This window comes from Daktulosphaira vitifoliae, unplaced genomic scaffold (assembly GCF_025091365.1).
Source record: "Daktulosphaira vitifoliae isolate Bord-2020 unplaced genomic scaffold, ASM2509136v1 Scaffold_4, whole genome shotgun sequence".
NCBI classification, from domain to species: Eukaryota; Metazoa; Arthropoda; class Insecta; order Hemiptera; family Phylloxeridae; genus Daktulosphaira; species Daktulosphaira vitifoliae.
In genome coordinates, this window is record NW_026099575.1 from 15,706,545 (window position 1) to 15,728,730 (window position 22,186).

Sequence of the window (22,186 nt, forward strand, 5' to 3'; positions counted from 1 at the left end):
TCGTTTTAAATATATTTTAATATTTTTTTGGTAAAATACTTATCTTTTATAAATTACCAATTTTTTTTTATTCTGTATTACTAATGACAACACACAAAATAGGTTTCTAAACAGATACATTTTTAATAGAATAATATACATTAATATGTTTTATTTATTATTAAAACTGTGAAAAAATCTGGTCATTTAGTGATCATATTATCAATATTATATTAATAATTTTTGTTGATTATTCCATAATTTTATCACTTATGTGTTCCTATATAAATCAAAGTATTTAATCATTGAAATGGAATTTGATTAAACTTAGATATGAAATAAAAAAATTGTTAATAAAAAGTGATATGGTAATAATTTACTTTAATTGTAATAAAAAATTAAGAATAAATGTTAAATCATAAACGAAAAGGATGCAATGCCGGCTTAAAGATGAAAATAAAAAATTGTTAGCTGCTTGTCAAACGTTTCCAAAACATCTCAATGGTTTCAACCTCTGGTTTTGAATCGCAAAATTATATTATATAGCATCGAAATTCACTAGTTTGGTTTTAATTAATAATAAACTCAAAATATTATATTAATCACCTTCCGTACTTGCTCTCAAATAATTTCTTATTAGATTATGTAGAAAAATATATCTTAGGTAAACAGTGAGATATTGTCATACATTAAAGTATACATAGAACAAAATCTACGTTTGGAAAACGGTATCCAAGTTATTACAGTGTTGATAACTCAACAACTTAATTATAACCCAATCGAGGGTCTAAAAACATTTTATAATAATTAGTCGCATTTCTTTCAGTTCTAGTTACGTGTAAAAATCTTATCATTAAAACTTATTTTTTACTACAAAAATTATCGCCTTAATTACTACCAAACTGTATACTGTAAAATTTAGCATTTTCTATGATTTTACCAAAAACATTTTATATATTTTTACATTAGAATATATCATATTTTATTACATAACATTAATATAATACTACGAATCTATAGGATAGAATTATTATTAAATATTATAGAAAAATAAAATTTATAAAATAAAATGTAGTAAAAACATTACTAAGGTATACTTTAATATTTAAAGATTTATGGTTATAAAATATTAAGTAGTCTTCAATAAACATTGAAATAATTTTTTTTAACCACGAATAGCTTAATATTATAAAATAATTTACTCAGTAACTTTAGTGGTAACGAAACCAATTTCTTATTATTATTAAAAAACAATTTTTATGTAACCTACTCACGATCGTTAAATATCTTAGGGCTACGTGTGGTTGATCACATACTACCTAGTTCAATGTAGCAAATTCGTTTCTCAAGTGCTGGGCGTGTCATGATGGTGACCTCAAAAATATTCAAAATGATCAATTACAGATTGATGCGAAGTTCAGTCATTCTCCAGCAACAAAATCCCTTTATAAATATTTTATAGTAGTTAACAGTGTTGTACAAAGATTTTAATTCCTGTATATATGGCAGTGTTTTCATGAAAAATAATCGAATAAACATTTTCAATAAAATTAAAAAAAATCTAATCTTATCTATTGAATTTCCATACACGGAGGTCGAAGATTTTTATAAACACTTTACTTGAATAATAATACAATATTACTAATATTTGCTCAATGACATTGTACTATTTTACGTGCTCTCTTAAGATTACTGTCGCCGAGAGAGTTTAACTTGTTTTTACTAGTCATATAGCACCAGAGTAGACAACTTTACAAAGAATAATTTGAAGTGTAAACACGGTCATATACGACGGTGACCATTCGAAGTCTTGAGTTAATGTCATATTTCACAATAACGACGGCAACTATCGGATAACGTGTTGTAACCATGTGCTGACGGTATTGTGGCTCGGTGGTCAAAGCACTCGTACGATACTGCTACGGATGATGACCCACTAGCTCACATTTGTAAAATTAACGTGCGCCGTTCAACAGGTGTTGAACAGCAACATAATATCGCACATGCTACTCTGAGTCTTGTATTTAGTTCTAATTTATGGGTCTTTTATCTTTCTTCGAGTGCTACTACGATTCAATTTGTTCACCACACATCATTTCTAACGTCTTGTCGATCTGATCATCATGCAGTTCGTAAAAGGATCGCTGTGTTTAATTATACTGGTAAGCTATACAAGTATTTTAATTCAACTCGAACTTCGACAAAATTATAATACTCAAACAGTATTAAATATTTATCTATGAATTTAATCAAGTTTTCACTTAGTAGGGCGAGATAAAATAATATATTGAAATAAACTTAATTAGTTAAGTCGATTACTATAAATTTTAATATTTCGTTTGTATTAACTTTAAAATATTAATAGAAACCAATTCATTTATAACGAAACAAATACCTCATTTTAATTAAAAAATAGTAAACACCGGCCGATATATGAGATTTTTATAAACTTTTCTTAGTTACTATTTTACTCATTTTTTTATTTATTTTATGCCTCCATAAACGTCTTGAAATTTGAACAGTTATCGGTTGTACATCAGTTATAAGATAACTCATGTTATAGTCATATATATATATATATATATTTTATAAAAAAAATTGATACCTATCAATTTTGTTGTATGATTTTTTGAAAAAAATGTTACAAATAGTAGAATACAAATATTTGAATCAGGAAATCTACATGTCCTGTGAAGACTCCAATGTATCCATACTTTATTTTCCGTAAAACCATAACTCTCTTTTACTTTTAAATACACTAATAGTTAAAGTCGTTTTTAAACAATCTTACCATAATTTAAGGAGCTCAATAATAATTAGGTTTCACTAACATTTTTTAGAATAAAGAGTGTATAAATTATAATATTCCTTTTTAGTTGCTGCATTAGCTCAAAATGAACTATCTATAACAACATTTTAAAAAGAATGTATAGTAATATAATCAATTTTGAAAAAACTTTTTTTTTGGATACTTTAAAATTACATTTTTAGTGTTATTCTTGTTGACTATGATTTATCTTCTCTTTAACTTGTCATAATTTACGAACAATAAAATAATATGGATGTATATATATATATATATATATATACAATGATTATATATTTTTTGATCAGCGTCGAAGTGTAAAACCATATGTATTTCGTCTTTAAATTTGACTTAGTAATACTCAATTTTTGTTAGAAATCTAAAGACATTAAGATTCATACATTCTACGCTTAACACTTAAATCTTTAGGGACGTATTTAAAGTTTTAACTTATTTTTACTTTTTCTTGCTAAATACAATGTATTAATTCGATTTTAGTATACTACAAAATAAAAATAAAAGTAATTATCGTAAGTTTTAAAAATGTCCTTGAACTCAATAAAAATATTGTAATTGTATTAAAAATCAAGTTTTATTGTCATTGCATAAAACAAGGTATTTATCAATACAGGTCCAATAAAACATCTACACTACAAGACTAGTGCAATTTTATGTATATTTTGTTTATGTTGTCATGTCTAGAGAAATTGTAATTATAACGAACACAAAAATTTACATGATTTCATAAACAAGATTAAAAAAAAATTTAATGTTTTATTCAGATCATCTAATTAAGAGCATGGATAGCAGTTTTTAATAAAAACTAATTAAATTATGTTTTATGAAACACTGTATGATTTTTTTTATTTATGGACATTGTACTTACAGATTGTTGTAGTGGGTTATACTCCAGCAATCTATGGAGGCGGCATAGTCACTGTTCTCAAAGACAATATTCTTGGGTCACCTGAATTTCATAAAAAACAATCATGGTCGTTTGATCCCGATGTTTCAAAACGTCGCGCACCAGAGTTTATTGCTCTTCATGGCTTCCAATCTGAGAGACTGATAGAGCGAATTGGCTTAGGTATTGATGGACGTCAAGACGAACGTAGGAAACAACAGGTCGTAAGAGACTATGTGTATAATCAACAAAGAGCGCAGTACCCATTAAATTCAGTTTATTATCAACCCCAATATACGGCACCTAGACAAATATAATTGTATTCCTTATAAAAAATAAAGGCAAAATTAAAGACTTGTGATAGTATAGTTATTATTTTTAGCTCTAATTACGTTTAAGAATGAGATCAAAATGAATTATATTGGGAAGTATTTAATGAATTTGAATGTATTACAAGTATATAACTATTTTATAAACTGCTTACAAAACTTCACGAAATCGCATGTATATTAAATTAAATTTTACGATACTTCTAAAATATTTTTATTTACTTTTTACTCAATTATGATCAAAAATCCTATCAAATTATAAGTATAACATTGTGTACATACATTATTACATACATAACATATACATTTTATTTAAGAATTATGTAAAAAATATTTTAGATAAAACTTACAATGCCACTTATGTAAATTTATTCATTTTTGTGATAACGTGTAATCAAAAGTAATATTATCATTTTTAGATATTGTATTTTATGTTTAAACTTTTAATATAAGTTTTATATTTAACTATTGTTTCAACATTAAGACAGAGTAATAATAATATATTTCAAAATGAATAAAATGTATATATAAATTACCATTATTTTGTTCTTCGTTTTTATGTTAAATTAGTAATATTCAGTCGAGACTAAAAAATTAAATAAATAATTTTTAGCTATTAAAATCTGTTTTTTGCTTTTACTTGGCAATAAATGTCAAATAAAACTCATAAGATAACTTGAATTTTTAATAAACATTTCTAATAAAAATTAAAATATCTTACCAAAATATATTCTATATTATAGAGCCAAAATATGTTGTAGTTTTTCAATTGTATTTTTATTTTTAGTTTCAATACTTATGAAATTAAAACTTGTCCTTTAAGTTTGAATAATAAACACTTCTATGCTAATTTTTAAAAAATATACTATGCAATAAATTAATAACAATTAATAGTGTTATTTTATAGATATAGCTATTATTTTATGTTCTCGGGAATAATCAAAATATTTTAAATGTTATTTAATTGCTTTTAAAATTAAATAGAGTTTAAGAAAATTAATTTTCATTACATCATTTTAATGCGATTTTTATTGCCTATGAAGTAGTAGAAAAATTGAGTGTTAACTATTGCATAAGTATAGTCACATATTAAATAAATTTGAATAAATTAGTAATGGTAAAGGCGACACAAAAGGTTATGTATTTGATTAGCTTAAAATCATATTTTTAAATAAGTTATGTGTTTTCTATTATTTTAATTTATTACTAAGTACAAATTAAAATTTTAGTAATAAAATATTTATTATTTCATTTTTAATTAATTGAAAGTTTCGGTTAAATTGAATATTAACAAATTTTTGTACCGTGGTTAATATAAATAAATTATATTTTACTAAAATCAGATGAAATAAATGCACAAAAACTTAGAATTGAGGAATTTTATATATTAATACAGATAATAATTATTAAATTAAATTTATTTGTTAAGTTTGTTTAACATTAAGTTAACAATTAACTAATAAATAATACGAAACACTTTATTATGATTTGATTTATATTACTTTTATAAAAGAAAAAGTAATTTTTTTTAGTGCATATCATTTATCATAGTCTATGCTATTTTTGTTGCATTTATTACGCCTTAAATTAATTTTTGTTATTTTAAAGATTATTATTAATTATATATTGATTGTAACCCAGATTAAGGAAGTCATCATCCCCTGGCTTCAGATATTTTATTAAAGCAAAGAATTAGGTATGAACCTTCAAAATATCTATGACGCAAAGGTCCCTTTTAATTTTTAACCGCGACTTTCTCAATGTCTTAATCAGGGCTCGTAAATCTACAATACATATTTTTATTTTCTAACATAATTACTGTCGATGGAAGAACATTATTTTATAAAACGAGTGTATAGTAGTTTTATTGAACTTGTTTAATGAAATTAAAGGGTCATTCATAAAGTAAAAAAATTAAAACCAATGAATAGTATTGGCAAATATTTGGAGTAATTGAATTGTGACTCTCATAAAAACTTCAAGTTGTGTAATGCAATTAACCCATTACGCATTTAAACACGTAATGGGTTAATTCTTTGACAAAAATGACCATGAAAAGCAATTCTAAAAGAATTTTCTAAATTGTATAGTCGTGTCCGGATGTGTACACTGTATCATTAAATAATTTATATTCGCCATTCTAAACATAATATAGAGCTAATATACGAAATGGTAGTTGTTTACTGGCCAGTGCCCACATTTAGCTGAAGCCAATTTTTAAATGTATCAAATAAAATTAAACGGTGCAATCTGTGTTTAAGTATTAAAACCTTCGATCATCTTCGCGGCAAAATGTGTTCAATATCTCATAACATTAAAACAAGTAACATTATACTCGAAAACATGCTTTTAAACTAACTCAATATTTTGTAATAATGTATTGTGCAAATGTCATTATTGTAAGTAATATATTTTTCATTTTTTATAGTTACTTTAATTAACTACTCTTTATACTTTATAATTGTCGCGTGATACAAATGATTTTCAACACTTATGTGTTCTTGTTCTTCTTAATTGACAGGCTATTTTGGTCAGTAATTTTGCTACTGACAAAATTCAATATTTTCGATTGATAAATCATCTCGACTGTTACAGTATTACCGATGTGTAATACATCTACAGTTGATACAATTTAATTAACTTAGAATAAAGAAACATTGGACAATGTGAATTTATTCAAATACGTGTAAAACTTACACGAGTCATAAATATCATAGTATAATTTTCCATTATATGTTACATTTTATATACCTCTAACACATTGGGTAATTATAGTAATTAACAATTTTGTATAGAAAGCGTAGGAAATACGCATTTATGGTTACATTTATACAGTTCATTAAATGGAGTTATCGACAGCGAAAATATTCATATCAGAACCACTAAATGAAATTACACATGAATGTATTTCCATGAAAATACCATTAATCATAATAAACTAATTACTAGTTCTTTTTCACACAATGTGTGATTAAAATCTAACATCGTTCGAAAACATTTGTAAATTGTCGTTTATAAAACACATACATTTAAATTGTAATTTTACCTGCATCATTCAATGTTTACATTGAGGGTTAATTATCTAAAGGTAAGATATTCCTTTGTTGTTGTAGTAATACATAAACATACCTATTTGTAGCAAAACTATCAATAACTTTATATTAAGTTTGGTTACCTTTAATAGTGTTATAGTAGTCTTTAACTTTTTATTATAATTTGAAAAAATAGACCTATATTCAACCATATTAATCCTTCTAGACAGTTCATCGACATACCAACCAATACAATTCAATCAACACTGATTATAATTGAAATTAAACGAAGGCGTCATTTATTATTCTACTAGTAATGAACAACGTCAATAATTAATAAATTAACGATTTATGGTGGTGTTTTTAGAGCTATACGTGGGTATGGAGCCAGAACTGGATTGAAAAAAAGGGTCAACCGATATTTTTATCTAAGAAGCTCCCAATCACCCTTAATCCAGAAGTCCTTGATGACCTTTTTTTTTGTTCTATTAAAAAATTACTCTTCAATACCATACTTACGAACGGTATCCAAATCCCAAGTTATCTATAGAAGCAATAAAACCTTAAGCGCAAATTGGGATAGGCTTAGTTCCTCCAAAATTTCAGAATAACGTCCGTTTTCAGTGCATATTTACATACTCTTTTAGATTTTAATTGCTTGAACTTACGAGTCCTGTTAATAACATAAAAAATACAAACAAATTTTAGAAATATATAAAAACAAATTTATTAACATATCAATGTGTTTTTTTATTTTAAATGTTTTGGATTTCAATCGGTTTTTTAAAAAGTGCTTTCTCTTGTAAACGTCTTTTTTCAGCGCCACTTTTGCATCGAGAATTCTTTTTTAACTATTTATTTAAGAGAACTCAACAAAGAAAACAAACACCGCAATATTAATAACATTACGTGCAATGTAGGCAATGTAAATTGCATCAGCTTATATCCAGTTAAAATTTACATGATAATCGTCTCGACGCCTGTCAAACCTTAAAGGTTTTTGACAATTTATAAATAAATTTAAAAAAATTGTTAAGCCATTTATTAATTACAGAAGTTGTAAAATAAGACTGATATTATTAGTTGCTTTATCATAATATTACCTAGAAGTGACTATATCTATCAAAAGATGTTTTACACCCCAAATATTTATGAAGTGCCCCAAATTATAGAAGATGACCGACATTTTCTCGGTGCCTCACCTAGTCTATCGTCAGTTTTATAAGACGTATATCCACTAGCATTTTTTTAATTAACGTATAACCTAGAAAAATAATACTTATGTACTATTTATATTGAAGGGTATTAACCCTAAAGTAAAAAAAGGGTTTTTTGCGAAAACACCACTAATAGTTACATAACAAATCAAATATGTGGAGAAAATGAAGGTACTCTCTTGTATAACCACAAACCCTTTAATTACTTTCCAGAGATCTAATGGTCGGAATATTTGTAATTGCGATCTATAGCAATACTGCCGAATTTTTAAATAACTATCTAAAACTTCATTAACCACACACAAGAGTGAATAAAGAAGCTTATAAATAACATTTCCACAAGATTTTTCGTAAATTGAGATTAATGTGTAGCACTACGTTTTAAGTAAAATTTATAAATAACGTTTATTGTATGAATATTGAAATATGACGTTCACTTTCAAGGTTTCCCTTTTTGGTATCCACTCGCAGTTTTACCGTTAACGATTTCCCTTAAGTATACCGTTGTTTTTTATTGTTAATAATAGACAGACAGGCGGGGAGGGATGTAAAGACCGTTATCTCCCAGTCAGAAAAGAAAACACAAATCAGACGGCCCATGAACGCACTAACGGTACTGTTATCCTTCACTTTTACTTTCAATGTCACAAGATGATCACATTATCAGTATAATAAATGTGTTGTTCACTTTCTCTTTCATGGTTTTGAATAAAATTTCAACAGTTTTTATAATGTTAAGACGTTCTTAAAAAAAAAATTTCGACGATTTATAAACAATTGATCAATTGGTAATTTCTGAAAAAAAAAATACAAAATTTTGCTGAAATAATAAAAATCCAACTTCATGAAATTTAACTATATACTCAAGTCTGGAGGGGAGAGTCACGTGTAGTATGGCAACGAATTCAGGTGCCCTCGAACCGGACCCCGTCCGATAAGCAAACGCCAAGTGAAAGTCACTTTCACACGTCTTTGGATTCCCCCGCTGTACTTGGGTTGCAGTAGCCATCGGGCAGCGACCATGTCAAGTGGCTATCCACAACGATGCCATCTTTAACTCGTTTGGTAAGTACAAATCAAATATCAATATTCTATGCGCTTCAATCTTTGTTGAATTTACTCAATGCACTTTAATGTAATGTTTTACATCAAAAATTCTTTTTTTTTTGCCAATACTGGTGAAATAAAATATTAAGTTCATCTGATTATGGCAGTAGTTAATGGTTGTAAATTAAAAAAAGAACTTAAATAATTCAGTGATTTGTTTTATGTAATCATTAACGAATCAACATTTATTATGACATTATAAGATATATCGTGTAGGGTATACATATCGAATAATTATTGTTTTTATCATTTATAATGACTATCGCATTATCAACTATAATTCATCAAACATGTAAAATTTAATAGGTTTTTAAACTATTAGAAATCCCAAATACGTTTTATGACTAGACTGTCTGAAAAAAAATTCTTTATTACTAATGTAGATCTTTTATACTGTGATTTTACCTGTCGTACAAAATAATGAAAAAAAACTGTCACGATAAAATGGAGCTATTAGTTATGACGTGTCAATTCCAATATCTATAATTAGTGTACATACCAATAAAATATCGTAAAAAGCTACGATTGTATAATTATTCAATGAATAATTTAATATAGTAATACACGGAGTACTTTCACTATTCAAAATACATAGCTTCCGCATTGTTTTACCTTGGTTACTTTTTAATATTAAAGCATTTCAAATGTTCATCTTGCGTACTCTTTAGGATAGCGTGCAAATCAGTAAAAATTCATAATTTCCAAAAAAAAAAATTAAAATCTATAAAATAATTAATGCAGTTTTTTTTTTTATAGTTTTTATATTAAAAAAAGATTTCTCGGAAAATTATATTTTTATGTTTTCAATATCCTTTTTACATATATATTTTTGAGTTTTATGCAGAGTTCATAAAGGGTTTATTAACAAACAAGTAGCAGTGGTGCGGGCGGTCCCCTACATACGTCGCGCAACATGTATACTATGGTGGCGGTATAGCCGTAGATATAGCGACAGCATAGTGAAAGTGATAGGACGCCGCCGCCGCCATAGCGCTGCCTGTTGTGCAGTGTCTGTGTGTATGTATTTGACCCACTTTCGGGACACGGACAGCCACCACCACGAACGGCGGCACGGCACGAGTACAGAGTAAGCGACTTGACGCCGGTCCGTCGAGTCGGCGGGTGCCGCCACGGCTGTGCCACCCGCTGCCGTTTGGATTACGCGACAATATCGTTCTCGGTTTTTCAGCCGTGTTTGCCCGACCAAAAACATCTAAAAACTTTCGTCGTCGGTAAGTTTGTGATTATTACACTTGATTTTATATACGTAGTAGTGTTATTATCAAAAGGTGTATTGTTTAGTTATTCGATCTGTATCGTTTCCCGCGTAGATTATTTTTGGGTTAACTTTTGTAGGTCAATTTTCCAAAGGAGCGGGTCGATCGTCAAGGTCGGACTGCCCGCTACGTCTCCCCTCGGCGTCCCTTCGCATCGTTTGGCGCGTACATACCATAAAATGGGACGACTGCTTCGGACGGAAAAACTAGGTCAGAGCCGCACAATTGAACACTACCCGAATCGTTCACCACCTTTGATCAACTTTTAAAATAAAATCATTTTTATATAATAAATACCCAAAAGTTGTTCGATTTAACTACCGTTTTTATATATTTTTAAAAATCATTTTTTTTTTTTTGTAAAACTAAGCGAAGCTTAAAGTCGATTTGGTTCTCGTTAAAAGTTTCCACGACATATGCTTTATTTATAATGACAATAAACATATCACAGACGCGTAGGTAAAATGAACTTTGCCGTCAATCGCGCGATAAACGTTCACCTCACATTGATGTAAAGAATTTCAAGTGAAAAGTTTGTAAACTTGCACTGGGAAACGGTTTGCGGATTCAAATCAGAGACACGGTGATTGTCCAAATAATTTTTGCACAGCCATCTTCACTGAAAAACCTATGCGTAAAATATAAGTTAAAATGACGACACACTCGTATCGCAATAAGTGTTACTTCTAATGCACTTACCGTGTCAACTCGCTCGCGCTTGATCTAATTTAACGCGAATCCATTTAAATGTATTAAAATACTCAACAGTTCTAATCGCACACTTTGTAGAAACGTTTGCTTGTACAAACTTCGAGCCGCCTAAGCCTTTTCGTGCCGAACGTCGATCAACTGTAGAATGTCAACTTAAAGTGTTTTATCGCTGTTTACTTGTTCACTAATTGTGTCAATAAGGCGTTCGTTTTACACAGTGTGTGTGCAACGAACATTTAGTGTACCAATTAAAAGTATGGAACCGTTTTCGTGTTTCCAGGGGAAAATCTTTCTTTGGCACGTCATCTATATTCTTCTTGTTTAGTGTAAAAAGTATTTCAGTAATTGCCGTTGATCATTCGTAATTGATAAGTAGAATGTTTATTGTTTGACGTGCATTACGTTGGTTTTTTACTGTAGTTTTTCTACATCTCGGACGTAATTACACAACACATTAGTTGAACAGTAATGACTTTCCAATTTTCAAAAACTCTATAATTTGAATGTAACATTTTGAATACGGACGCCACGAATAAATTAGTGCTTTGAGGCACACAAATCGGTTTTCTGTGACTTCAGTGTCTATCATCTAAATGGTCGATTTTTTTAAATATGTCAAAATAATTCAACATTCGTATGATTATCATAATGTCTTCCGATAATATATATGAAATTATCATTGTTAAAAGCTGCAGCTTAATGAAAGAGATAAAATCGAATGAGAACAATAAAAATTATATGCATTGACCTTTTGTCAAATAATGTAATACAAAATTTGTTTTTCAAATATTTTACCCGTGTAACCTTTTCAAAACTATTCGTGTAATATCGACGTGCTGAACTGATTTGCTATATTATCTATATGTCCGAATCGTGTTTTCGCATGAAGTATCACATTTACATTTAGTTATGTCACCATGAAAAAATCATTAAAAACTCTTTGTAATAAAAAATTACTACCCAATGGTAATATATTAAACTGTATACTACACAAAATTCATGAAAATTTGTTTTTAACTTAAATCAATCAAATAAAGTTTATATAATTTAATATTACAGTAAAAGATAAAAAAAAAAAAAGTACAAAAAATTAGATATATTTATACTTCTCGCATTAAAATTCGATAAAAAAAAAATTATCTGTACAATTCAAAATGCTATTTTCTAGAACATTTATTTTATCATATTACAAAACAAATTAACACAGTACAAAGAAATGGTATTTTATAAGCCGGGAGCAGTTTGTGTTGTGTTTGTACTAACAATCTGCATCAGTAACAAATGTTACACGCATACACGAAAGATAAAATAAAACTACACAGCGTTATTTACCAATTGAATCTGAATAAAATAATTGTACTATTCATTGTATACCCATAGCTTTCACATAATATTAGATACGTGTGATGAAGGACGTATTAACCATCAATGAATGTGTTGATAATGAAAACAGACAGCTCTTATTTAAATTTCCCTGAAAATCTGGCCATTTCTGTATTTAATTGACTTTTTTTTAACTTATCAGGCATTGTTCTCAACGTCTTGCATTAAATGCTAAGGACACGAATCGATTTTGCTATGTTTAATACTGTTGTTTAATTTTTTAAATGGGGACAAGAGTAAATTTACAACTTTTGGAACAATAAAATTGAAACTTACATTTAATCCAATTTTTCACACGTAAAAATATATACAAAATAATGTTTTAAAACAAAATTGATATTTCATTTTTCCGAAAGTTTTCCATTTATGCTCTAACACCACGAAATTGACAGCATAACAGCATTTTCAGGCAGAATATGACAATGCAAAAATATTCTTAGAATTCATACAACCCGATCCCTTTAAAACATTTGAATACTTATGATAATGTGAATCGAATTCGGCAGTTGCGTGATACCAAAATCTGCAATGTGTTAATGAATCTAACATATACTTTTAAATAAATATTTTTGCAACAGATATTTTCTGTACTTTAATGTTAATGATTAGTCTATATTAGGTCAAGTTGAATGACACGTGGTGATTACGCTCTGTCAAGCGAGAGACTCTTAAATAACTAATTGGAATGTATAATAATAGCAAAACAAATGTGTTCAATATTTTCGTGATTACATTATACCCAATTTTCAATAAGTAAACACCTTGAATAAAATAAAAAACAAGTTTTTGTTAAAAAAAAACACAACAGTCATGGATATTTTTCTTCCCAAAATATAAAAACATGAAAATAAAATAAAATATTTTCTAAGAAACTAAAGTTTACGGCTGGGACAATTTTGAAATAATTTATTTTTAAATTGCATGTGTTTTATTTTACCACCTATTTGATATATTTATTGCACACGTGTGTATAATTAATACATTAAATTGGTAAATTATTTTCGTACAAGCATAAGGAAAATATTTTTCTAAACATAAGTTATATCTGTTGAATGTATTTAGGGAGAAGTATATTTACCTATATTTCGATACATAATTTTCCCACTTAATTTTATTTTAGTATTTATAATTTATGCAAAAATTAGTATACTCGGTCTTTTTGACTGCCACGTTATTATCTCAATTTTTGAATAAATTTCTCCTCGTAACACTCAACGTGTAAGTACTGTATGCTTGACGACACACTACAATTGATTTAGGAATACGTTAATGAGTATGACGTCAACATAAAAACCAATCAACTTGTGACCATTATTGATGTTTTTTTTTTTTTTTTTTGTTACAGATATTGTTAGTATTTACTACGGTGGCTTTTGCCATCGCAGTAGTCAATGCAACATTGACTCCCAGAGCTCCTAACTTCCAATACTTCGAAAGGTACTTGAATTTTGTTTATTAAAATTAATTAAAACATTTTTAAATATGTAACATATTTTAAACGTTACTGTTTTTACGTAATTTATGATAATTTTTGTATAATATTTTTTTTTATGTTTTCAGACCCAAGTATAGATATCCGTACTACGATGAAAACGGACGCGGTCGTCTTCTATACGGTTATGGAGGACCGGAATTATATCAATATAAATCCTATACTCCTCTGGAAGGAATTCACTGAACACTTCACATCACATGACTGTCAACAGTAAAAAAACAATTCTGACCCGCTGTATGCGCAATTCCTTCCATACCGTTCAGAGGTGGTTTTTCTTGTCTTTCAATTTCATATTCCGTTCTGTCGTTTGGTTATTGTTCTTGAAATTTTTTTTTTTTTGCACACATTTTATTTTTAATTAGGTGTTAAAAAAAATCTTATTTTACAAAAATATCATTTAAATATAATAATAATAAGACAATTTGCTTATAAATAATAATTATAGTTTAATGATATGATATATAATAAGAAAAATCCTCCGGTGCTGAGGCTCGTTGGTGGTTCGAATGTTACCAAAAACCCGCGGCAGACACGTTTGCATTTTTTTACGAGTTTCGATAATTTTAAGTCTTGCCGTTTTACGTTAATTAAAATATTGTACAAAGTCACGTATTTGCGGTGAACCAGAAACTTGTAAACGAATAGCTCAATAGAAAAAAATAACGGTCTGCCTCTTGGTTATTTAATATCTTAAGTAGAATCGTATAATATTATATTTTAAATTTTAAGAATGTACTTACTGATAAACTATTAAAAATAACAAATTAATGATTTTTGTTATGTTTTTTTTAATTTTATTATTACTATTACTATAAATGTGTTGTTTTCTTCTATTATCCGCGTATAATAAACAAAATAAGTAAACTATAACTTACATATCTTTATTGTAATTATACATCTATTGTTAGTAAACAGTATTTTTTTTTTAATAAAAATTTTACTGTATAAATAATTATTAGCTTAAGATTGGTATGATAATTATAAAATACCATATATTTAAATAGGTAATGTGTAGGGGCTTAAATAAAAACAAGTATTAAGCTTAAAATTTAATGTGTAATGTACTCAAAGAACGGTTTATGAAACTGAAATTCCGCCAAAACCTCACTTTCACGGTTATCTACACGTGTATAAAGATATCTATATATTATTTTGTTAATATTTTGTTAAATATATGGAGAAATTTTCAATTGTTAAATATTATGTTACTTTTTTAATAATTTCGATCAATTTTATTTTTTCAATCTGCTAATATCAGATTATAAAATTAAATTGCAAACGCTATTTGTTAAAATATAAATTATTTTTATCATTTCTATTAATTGTGTATGTGAATTACAAGAAAGGCTGTCAGATATAATTATAAATATATTGTAAATTCAATAAAATAAACTTATTTTAAAAGATTTATATTGAAATTAATTTAGGTTAATTATACAAATTTGGTTAACCTGAAGTAAAAATAGCCATAATTATATTAATTTTAAAAAATCTTGATTATTTAAATTATTAAACTAAATTAAATAAAAAAGCTACTATTGAAAATATTATGTAGTATAAATTCCTAGCTAGGCAAATGAAACTCGCCCTTAAACGAATCTCGAAACTAAAACAGTGATCATCAAGTACTGCCACGTTACTAACTATGCCTTTAGTAAGTCATTTTGGTTTAATAATCTAAATTATAAGAATAGTAGAAATGCTCAAGTTAACTAGTTTTACTGCAAATTTTAAAACATTTATTTACAAACTATAGGATAAGTTGATGAATAAAATAGCATTTATATAATGAAATTTTTCCAATTGGGTTTAAAAAGGCTACAAAAATAATCATTGTCCAGAAAAGGTACTTAAACGATTGTTATGACCGCTTTTTCATTATCAGTTAACCGGCACACAGCGGAAATCAATTACGTAGCATAATAAAATAATTTTTAAATGAAATACTGATTGTAAACTTGTATGACTTACTATAAAAATACAAAAAATTCTATCGGCTACATTATATTGTTTAATATATCGAACACGTGCACGTTAATATTTCATTCATTCAGAGACCTTAATATGAAATAATTTTTAATACTAAAATAAGAAAAATTAAAAAAATAATTATTGTATAATAATAATTATAACAATAAATAAAAAGAAAAATAAATTTTATTCTTGAATTTTTTAATAATTTAATTGAACTTTATATTACGGAAAAAAAACCTTAGAATTATTATGACGTAGTATGATAGCAGCACCTCCTTTGCAACGGTAGTACTGCAGCCACTCTAAAGCTCTAAATTTTTCCAATCACACCATTAATTGAAATAATATTTTGATAGATATTATTTATGTTATGTATATGCTTAACGTTTTCTTTTAAAAATTATTACTCCAGTCTGAGACATTTAACCTCGTAACCAATGGCATATCTAGTAATTTCTAATAGTAAGGAAAAATTTTTATTAACTTTTTTTTAGGCGATATTTTACTTAGAATATAATTTTATCTTATGATGGTTAATCCCCACTTTAAATATTAGGGATTAACATAAATTAGGAATAAATAATAGTAAAAGATATTTATTAAAAAATAATAATAACAACAATAAAACTTTAGTAATGTATACCATTATGGTATTGTAACAATATTAATAGTTTCCAGTATACCAAAACTCCGTCGTCAGTGTACTCACGTGAATAAATTAAAATCAACTGTTAAGTAAATAGAGCGGAAATTATTTCACATATTATCTAACATCGCAAAAAAAAATAATGCTGAAGCATTTAACTTAATCAAAATTCTAAAAGTCTTAAAGTAATTATTTGGTTTGTGTAATTACATTTTTAGCTTATTCTACGTTGTACTATTTTTTTATTTATACGTTAAATTCTACATTTTTGGAAATCACGTCATCCTGAAAAATAAAGAAATTCATATCACAATACTTTTTATAAGGGTTATGCAATCTAAATTTCATAATGAATCCTCAATTATTTATAAAGTGCTTATGTGATTTTTTATGATTATAAATATGAATGAAATTTTACATTGAAATATTTAAAATAAATTTTGTTTTTAAAATTCTATTATACCTTTTCAGTGTCTCCTTTGGTTATTCCTTTTCCTAAACTTTCGATTAGATCACGTCCCTTTGGTCCATGTTTTTTTTCAAATATTTGTCTAAATTTAGCCCCATCATCAGGTTTAAATGAAATAATTTTCATAATCGAGTGCTCATTTGACTGTCCCATTGCCCTTGCCATAAAAAATTTAAACGGCGTTAGACCTTCAGCGGGCATTGGGGTCGCATTACAATTCCAACATTCAAAAATCACCAATAATAATACCAGTAGTGATGTACGCACCTAAAAACATTTTTTTTGGAAATAAATACAGTGTTGAAAGTGCCTAAATATATTTATCTATTCATTATTGATAAAACATCAAAATAATTATTTTTATCTTTTTTTAATTTATTAATTATGTATAATTTATAATATTTTACTACTTAAATAAAATATTAAATACTAGTGCTAAAATTAAACTTTCCGAAAATTTTAATGAATGATATTTTTATTTTCAATTTTTTACTTCTCCATATAATGTTTCATTTTTATAATTATTTCAGATTCAATGCTATGTTGAGTAGATATTAATTTTACCATGATGTGTATACTTTTATGTTCATATCATTTTTCATATCTCACTGGACATATACATACGTTCAAAGTTCAAAAATATATTTTTTGGAGAAATTGAATTAAATTATTGAAAATAATTCCCTTAATTTTGATAAGCAAAGAAAATATCCCAATCACAGCAATAGTTGAAATAGATAAATTGCTTTAATTTGTATTAAAAAAACGTAGATTAATACTAAATTTTTATTTGTTTTAGTCAAAACAATTGTCTATCATTCGATATACATATTTTGATATATAATTAAACCTTACAAACAGTGTAAGTACGGAGAGGGTTTGAATAAAGCAGTATACACATTTTTTCGTATCAATTTTTAAAAATTTACTGGTACACTACTTTCTTTTTACACTACATAACACATTGTACTATTTACTATGTAAATTTTTCTATTTACCTCAACGTCAAAAATATATAATTTAACCAGAATTTTACCAATGTATTTTATTTTCTGACCATTGATGTGAATAAATGTACCCCATGAATTGTGCTTATGTATTAAGGACATTAATTTTTCCAAGTTAAACTGTAAATGTGAGTCCATGCAAGCCTATAACTATAAGTTTCGATAAGAAAATTTTTTTATCTAATTTGGTGTAAGTAAAGTATAAACCAACAGTGTATATAGGATTTTTTTCAATAAGGATATCACAAAATAATATTTTTAAAAAATGGTAACCTATTTATACTGGTTAATTTTTAATTTTCTTCTTATATTTCTTTATTTTTTATTTTAAATAACTAAAGGTATTTCAAATATAGTCTAAGCGCAATATAAAATTAGTATAATGAAATATGAAGAAACCATTTATAAAATTTACTAAGAACTAGAGGTATGACATTTAGGGGGCCTAAGACCCCACAAACCTCCCTAGTTAAGCCCAATGATGATTATAGTGCTAAAAATAGCTATTTATAAATGGCAATCGACATATTATAAAAAATTATTAATTTAACTTCTATATGAGTGTTTTTTTTTTTTTATCAAACTTGTATTATTTGAATAAAAATAAAATAGATTATTGAGCCAAAATTTTCATAAACATTATACAATTGAAATTCACATTTGAATTATAATTTAGAATCATTTTCTCCATTGTAACACTTTTTTAGTTGCTCGAACCAAAGCTCGAGATTTATAGCATTTGCTCATTTTTATTTTTTGACAAATAATGTATCGCAATACTATAGATGTTTAGTGTATGTTACAATAATTTCAAATACTAAATTTGAAAAAAAAACTGTTTTATTATTTTTTTTTTTATGATTTTATTAAAAAATTTTAATTCTACGTCTCGTTTTGCTTCTTAAAATAACGGTATTAATTAAATTTTACAATTTTTATAAAATTTGTGTAAGATAGAATTAAATTAAAAAATGTACCTTGTTTATATTAAACACAAATCTTATTATCTTATCTAATTATTGCCTTGATAATCTGCATCATCATGAGATAAAAAAATGTTTTAATAACAATATTCTTATAACAATTATTAGTTTTTATAACTGTTAATGTTTTTTTTGTTGATTTTCATAATTAAGCCATAAATATATAATTAAGTGCTTAAAGTTTTGCTCTAAATGATTCTTATAACGATTTTAAATGCTATAAATCCCGAGCATTTGTCATTACTGAAATATTTTAAATGTAAAATATTACGGAAATTATTTTTGTTGTTGCGTTTTAACTGATAAATTATATTGAATTTTTCATGAATTAAAAGTATAACAAATAAATAAGTATTTTTCTTTTAAAAATTTTTATAACTTCCCCTATAATAAAATAAATAAATTACTTTTATATACAAATTTATTGTGAAAAGAAAATTATAATTATCACAGAATTTAAATTAAATTTCGATATTATACTAACTAAAAAAAAAATTAATTTCTTATAAAACTTACAAACTTTGTAACGCTCTTCATGATTCTTGTTATAAACTAGATAATAAACTGAATAATGCTTTGGAACTTAATATTTAAGCGACCAATATTACAAGATAACTTCCCGTACCTATTGAATCTGTTTCTTTCCTGAGTCTTACATTAATAACTTGAAGAGAAAGTAGTTTAATTTCTCTTCACATTTCGTTATCATTTCATCTATAGTTGTTATGTATAGAGTTCATTATTTTAATTACATAATTTTTAGACACATTAATATGACTTTGCTATTGAATTGTTATCATTTTATTACTCATTTAAAATACATTGTGAAATATTCAAAGTAATAGACTTTAGTATAATTTATAATATAAACTCACCAGGTTAGTGTTGTTCAGATAATTGTTCATTTTATAATGCTTACATTAATATTTTTTATCTTATAGGTTTGTATTTATTTAAAACTAGGATTATTTATATTTATACGGTTTCGCGGTCTATTAAAGAACATTGTGGTCTCTTATATAGAAGAAGTACTTAATCTATATCTTCTATGACGATTGATTAGTCTGCCGCCAAATATGACTAGGTTGAACTATAAATTAAAATTTTAAATCAATATTTAACATTTCATATTTTTTTAAGTATTATTTATACAAAAATATTATAAAAACATAATACTATTTCGACTATATTGAATACAGAAAAAATATATGTATAATATTATATTTATTAAATGGGTTATAATTTTATAATATTTAAAAAAAAAAAAAAAGTAAAGCATAACCTATGCACTCCCAATATTAATAAAATATAAAGACATTGTAACTATTTTTTTTTCATACACATTTTTATAAAGTATATGAAATTAATTAAAAATCATTTCTCGGCTTATTTTATATTAACAATTTTCTTTTTCACTTTATTTAAATTATAATTAGTCACTAAAATTAGAATTTTTTTAGTAGCATCTTGAATGTAAACAATTTACATAGACTCAGTTATATATGAAATATACAATTTTTTCTTGTAGACCCCTTTGATTTTGAATAATTTTTACTGAAATAAATTTTTTGTTAACATGTTTACTGGTTATCCAGTAATTTGAATATTTTACCGAAATATCCAAATCTAGAAAAACTCTCTTAGAGATAAAATTATAATAAGAAATATATTTTTCAAGTGGCTCTAGATAATAAAACTTAATTCAAATATTATTTCCATATTTTAAGATATTTTTATTTACAAATATTTCCACACTTTTTTTTAGTTTTTATAATAGAAATTAATTTAAAATCCAGTTTATTGTCTAATTTATTAATTTTGTAATTAATTTAAAAAATTTACTTAGGATATTATTGGTACGGCATTTGGTATATGCAAATTAGGTACATGAACGTATCCAAATATACTGTCGAAACTATAGGTGAATAAAACATTCACTAAATTATTATTTCAGTATACATTAAATGTATAAATATGATTGCAATGATATTTTTAACTGAGTTAAGGGATCCTATACGAGAATCGAACAACTAAGCTCCAAGTTTCGTAGGAATAATTGGTTAATTTTTGATACTTTAAAGTTGGTTATTATGAAAGTTAATAATTTAAAAATTTTACCCTTTTTATTAGTTTACCTTGCAACTTTGAAATTGATAACATTAAATAGAAAATTTTAAGAAAGATTTAAAAATTATTTTGTTTAGATTGATATATGGTCAGGAACTTATATAATTACTATTAACTGTAAAATTATAAGAAAAGTCCAAAATTTCGTTAAAATCACTTATTATATTTTTTGTATTTATATTGTAATAAATCATTTTTATTCAACTCTTAGTGTTTAAATAAATATTGTAATTGAAATATTCAAAATTATATCCAATTATAAACTAATAGTTATAAACTATAATTTTTAACTAATTAGTAATAATATCAAAAGTTAGTAGTGATAAAAAAATTTTTTTTGTAAATTTGAAATTAGTACGAAAGATTAAATAACAAAAGTATATTTTTAAATCTGATCAAAATTCCTTGTAAATCTTTTAATTCATAATTAACAACAAATTATTTTCTAAAAAGTTTTGTAGCAAGCCCTTCAATTTTTTACACGTTTGCACATAGAAGTCATAACTAATTTATAGTATTTTATAATTTCTTCTAAAAAATTACAAAACTAAATTATTAAACATCAGTTTCATGCTATACTTAATTACTATAATAAATATTTATTCATATTTTATTCTTATAAATCAAAGAACTACTAATCAGGAATAATGAAGGAAATATAAAATCTTTTTGCTTTTGGTATTTGCATCAAAGCGTTTCTTATAATAGTGATAATAATCACTGACAGATTTTATCTATAC

General features: G+C 26.0%; 3 protein-coding genes across 3 annotated transcripts; 2 read left to right on the forward strand and 1 right to left on the reverse strand.

Annotated features, from left to right (window-relative positions):
• The first annotated feature begins 1,755 nt into the window (after positions 1-1,755).
• LOC126904640 (uncharacterized) lies at positions 1,756-4,488 on the forward strand. Its single transcript, XM_050683834.1, has 2 exons — positions 1,756-2,141; positions 3,674-4,488. The coding sequence occupies exons 1-2, from the start codon at positions 2,103-2,105 to the stop codon at positions 4,004-4,006; spliced, it is 372 nt and encodes a 123-aa protein (XP_050539791.1). The 5' UTR covers positions 1,756-2,102; the 3' UTR covers positions 4,007-4,488.
• A 4,625-nt stretch (positions 4,489-9,113) lies between these two features.
• LOC126904643 (uncharacterized) lies at positions 9,114-15,438 on the forward strand. Its single transcript, XM_050683837.1, has 3 exons — positions 9,114-9,332; positions 14,091-14,182; positions 14,306-15,438. Exons 1-3 carry the CDS (start codon positions 9,312-9,314, stop codon positions 14,421-14,423), a joined length of 231 nt encoding a protein of 76 aa, XP_050539794.1. The 5' UTR covers positions 9,114-9,311; the 3' UTR covers positions 14,424-15,438.
• A 1,356-nt stretch (positions 15,439-16,794) lies between these two features.
• Positions 16,795-19,983, reverse strand: LOC126904641 (uncharacterized). Its single transcript, XM_050683835.1, has 3 exons — positions 19,836-19,983; positions 17,324-17,596; positions 16,795-17,145 (listed from the first exon to the last, which is right to left on the reverse strand). Exons 1-3 carry the CDS (start codon positions 19,854-19,856, stop codon positions 17,107-17,109), a joined length of 333 nt encoding a protein of 110 aa, XP_050539792.1. The 5' UTR covers positions 19,857-19,983; the 3' UTR covers positions 16,795-17,106.
• Positions 19,984-22,186: the final 2,203 nt, after the last annotated feature.

Excerpts from the sequence above, each read along its gene's own strand:
- LOC126904641 (XM_050683835.1), bottom strand. The coding sequence starts at position 19,856 with ATGAAGAGCGTTACAAAGTTT. Across the intron at positions 17,597-19,835 it reads TGAAGAGCGTTACAAAGTTT|GTGCGTACATCACTACTGGT; the intron begins GTAAGTTTTATA and ends AAATGTTTTTAG. Across the intron at positions 17,146-17,323 it reads CCAAAGGAGACACTGAAAAG|GATGACGTGATTTCCAAAAA; the intron begins GTATAATAGAAT and ends TTTATTTTTCAG.
- LOC126904640 (XM_050683834.1), top strand. The coding sequence starts at position 2,103 with ATGCAGTTCGTAAAAGGATCGCTGTGTTTAATTATACTG. Across the intron at positions 2,142-3,673 it reads CGCTGTGTTTAATTATACTG|ATTGTTGTAGTGGGTTATAC; the intron begins GTAAGCTATACA and ends TTGTACTTACAG.
- LOC126904643 (XM_050683837.1), top strand. The coding sequence starts at position 9,312 with ATGCCATCTTTAACTCGTTTG. Across the intron at positions 9,333-14,090 it reads TGCCATCTTTAACTCGTTTG|ATATTGTTAGTATTTACTAC; the intron begins GTAAGTACAAAT and ends TTTTTGTTACAG. Across the intron at positions 14,183-14,305 it reads AACTTCCAATACTTCGAAAG|ACCCAAGTATAGATATCCGT; the intron begins GTACTTGAATTT and ends TTATGTTTTCAG.